The sequence below is a fragment of the Vigna unguiculata genome, chromosome 6, assembly GCF_037176805.1.
Source record: "Vigna unguiculata cultivar grain cowpea cultivar isolate G323 ecotype 2 chromosome 6, ASM3717680v1, whole genome shotgun sequence".
Lineage (NCBI taxonomy): Eukaryota > Viridiplantae > Streptophyta > Magnoliopsida > Fabales > Fabaceae > Vigna > Vigna unguiculata.
In genome coordinates, this window is record NC_140797.1 from 5805805 (window position 1) to 5808996 (window position 3192).

Sequence of the window (3192 nt, forward strand, 5' to 3'; positions counted from 1 at the left end):
AGTGTTGGCGGATTGGACCATTAGGGGGTTACCTGCGGAAAGGACTCTGACGATCAAGTTAGCAAAGGCTCTCAAAAATCAAATCACAGATTAGTGAATTAATGAAAGCATACCTTTAATTGTTGGGTTCGACATGTATTTATAGAGATATTAACCCCTTTATGGGTTGGGCCCCTCTCTATTGCATTGGGCCAATGTTCAGGCTTTGACTGGGCCAGGCCCAAGTTCCATGTTTGTGATCTGATACTAGAAGCCCCACTGTGATTTCCTAAGTTTGAAGTTGGTGGCTTTTACTTGTGTGTTATTCTTTGGAGTATGCGGCGTTAGCCGTTATGTATGTGTTGTTATTTTGTGTAGTTAACTAACCATTTATTCTTTTTATGATAGGACTAGTCATAGGCGGTTCAGACTGGGTAGTTAGCCATATCGGTCCTGATCGCCTAGGTATAGTACAAATGATGTTCCTTTAATTGGTTATACTTTATATCAAACTATTGTTGGGAGTTTGGTTTACCTTACTGTGACTCGTCCAAACATTGCACATGATGTTCATGTTGTTAGTCAGTTTGTTTCATCTTCAACAACAGTTCATTGGGGGTGTTGTTCTTTGTATTCTTAGGTTTCTTTGGGGCATTCAGTTTGAGTCTCCTTAGCTTTCTTGTACGTCGTCTTTAGACTTGTGCGATTATTGTGATGCAGATTGGAATGGTGATCCTAATGATCGGAAATCTTCTATTGGGTGGTGTATTTTTCTTAGTGATTCACTTAAATCATGGAAGAGTAAGAAACAAATGTTACATCTCGATCGTCCATAGAAGTTGAGTATCACGCCATGAATTTGACTACCTGTGAGATTATTTGGCTACATTGGTTACTTGTAGATATGAGTGTCTATTTGAAAGACCCTACGCCTCTACATTATGACAATAGTACTATTCATATTGCTCGCAACTCTATTTTTAAATGAGCGAACCAAAAATATTGAAACATATTGTCCTTTTACTTGTCATCATCTTCAACTTGACACTATATCTTTATCATTTGTTGATTCGACTCTATAGATTACATATGTATTTATCAAGCAACACTCTATCCGTTTTACGTTTTTTATTTTTTATTTGACAAATTATTACTGCACTTAGTCGTAACATTGTGACTTTGATGGAAATGTTACCATAGACTCATGTTTTATGTGTATTTACTTGTGGCTTGTAAGATTAGCTTTGTGTATTATATAAAACATTTTTTGTAACATTTTTTATACAATCAATAATAAACAATCCTCTTCTTAATATATTTTTTTATTTCTACACGAAGAAGGAAAGTAGAAGAGAAAAGAAATGAAAATAGTGTTAAATGTAAGTGATATGGTGAATTTGAGCATAAAATGGTTGATAGAAAGGACGATGCAATTCACTATACAAAATTAAAGGGCAGCCTCCAAAGAAAAAGAAAAGATGGAACTAAACTTTACATCCTTGCTACAATTTGCCCCCATTCAAGTCTTACATTTACACATTTGGAGTCTCAGTCAAGTTTGTAGGCATAAAGCACAAGACAAGACTCGGAGGGAGCATAGCTGAGAGTTGAATAATAGCCACTGGCACAACTACCATTATCACTGTCACAACCCTCATTGAGTCTCTCATCTCTTTCAGTCTCAGCCTCCACAGGCCCTGGCTTGAAAATGAAAAGGCCAGGCCCTGAGCCAGGCACACTAAACAACCAGTCATGAACGTCCCAAAAAACTTGCACAGGTTGCTTGTTCACCATAACTGTTTGGTTCCCCCTGAACTTCCACTGCAAGTTCTTGACATGAATCAACACAATCCCATCAATGCTGATCCACATCTCAGGCTCTTTGCTTCCAAACGTTGAGCTCTCCACCACAATGTCACTCTCTTTTCTCTTCTCATCAAACTTGGCCTTGGTTGCAAAACTTTTCTTCGCAAAAACACTTTCTCTCTTCACCAACAACATTGCCTCAACAATGCTTGGCCTCATCTTCATTCTCTTGTACGCCTTCTTCTTGTAATCCCCCAGCAGCAACGCAACCTCTTCCTCTGACACCATTGCAACGTAGTAATCGCTCACCGGCTCGGGGGCCCCGCCGGAGAATCTCGCCGACCGAAGGTCCCAATACACCTCCACCTGGTGCCCATCAACCTCAAAAGATTTGTACCCTTTTTTGTTCCAAAAGTACCAAGGCTTCACATCTATCTTGCAAGTGTAACTGAACTCACCTCCTGTGCTATCGACCTTCAGGTTTAGCGTGTGGTTCATCAGGTTTTTGCACCACAACACTGACACGTTTCTCCAACACCCTGCAACATTCGCTTGGTAGATGCATGTCACAGTGCTTTGGGCACTTTTGTTTGGCAATGCCAAAGGCTCCTCTGATATTCTCTCCACTAAAGGTGCTCCTTGGCCTGGGTTTGGCACTGATTGTGATCTAAAGGTAAGGTGAAAAGCCATAATGCATTCTTCCTAAGGGATCCTCAATTCAAACCCCTTTTCTCATTAAACAACAAAGATACTTACATTTATCATGATTCACTTTTTTTTTTTTTTTATGATATCCCTTTGGTTCGTTTTCTATCCTCCTTCAATAGGAATTTAATTCAATTTGCAGATACCCATTGATGAGAAGGAATTCATATTTCCCTCAACATTAACAACCATGTACAAAAGTCACAGATATTGTTGGGTGATGATGCAAGTTGAAAGATTTTACCGACAGACACCCTTGCATTGGTGTTGGTGATTTCAGAGAAAACTCTTTTGGCCAACAAAAATGATTAAAGTGAAAGTTCGTTTTTTCTTTGGACCAAAATGTCTCTTTAGAAGCCACAAATAGAGAAATAGCCGAAAGAAAAGGAGGAGAAAGAACATTGCTATTTATGGAACCTCTTCCAATGTTGTCATGGGTAGAGAAATATAGGAAAGTTCAGTTACGCTTACATGTTACACGTACATTTGTTTTTGGATGAGATAATGTTCATTTGACAATTGTAACATGTTTTTAAATATAGTTTAAAATATGAAAAAATAACCTAAAAATATTTTTTAACTTATGATTATTAAATATTTTTTCTTGTGTTCAAGTTGGTATTTATTTTATTTTATTTTATTTCTGTGAAGGACATATCTTATTGCTTTAGTTTTAAGTTCCTGGAGGTATTTAGGTTGATA

General features: G+C 37.8%; 1 protein-coding gene across 1 annotated transcript; it reads right to left on the reverse strand.

Moving 5' to 3' along the window:
* Positions 1-1352: 1352 nt before the first annotated feature.
* LOC114186758 (uncharacterized) lies at positions 1353-2931 on the reverse strand. Its single transcript, XM_028074762.2, has one exon. It carries the CDS (start codon positions 2473-2475, stop codon positions 1528-1530), a length of 948 nt encoding a protein of 315 aa, XP_027930563.1. The 5' UTR covers positions 2476-2931; the 3' UTR covers positions 1353-1527.
* Between the last annotated feature and the right edge of the window lie 261 nt (positions 2932-3192).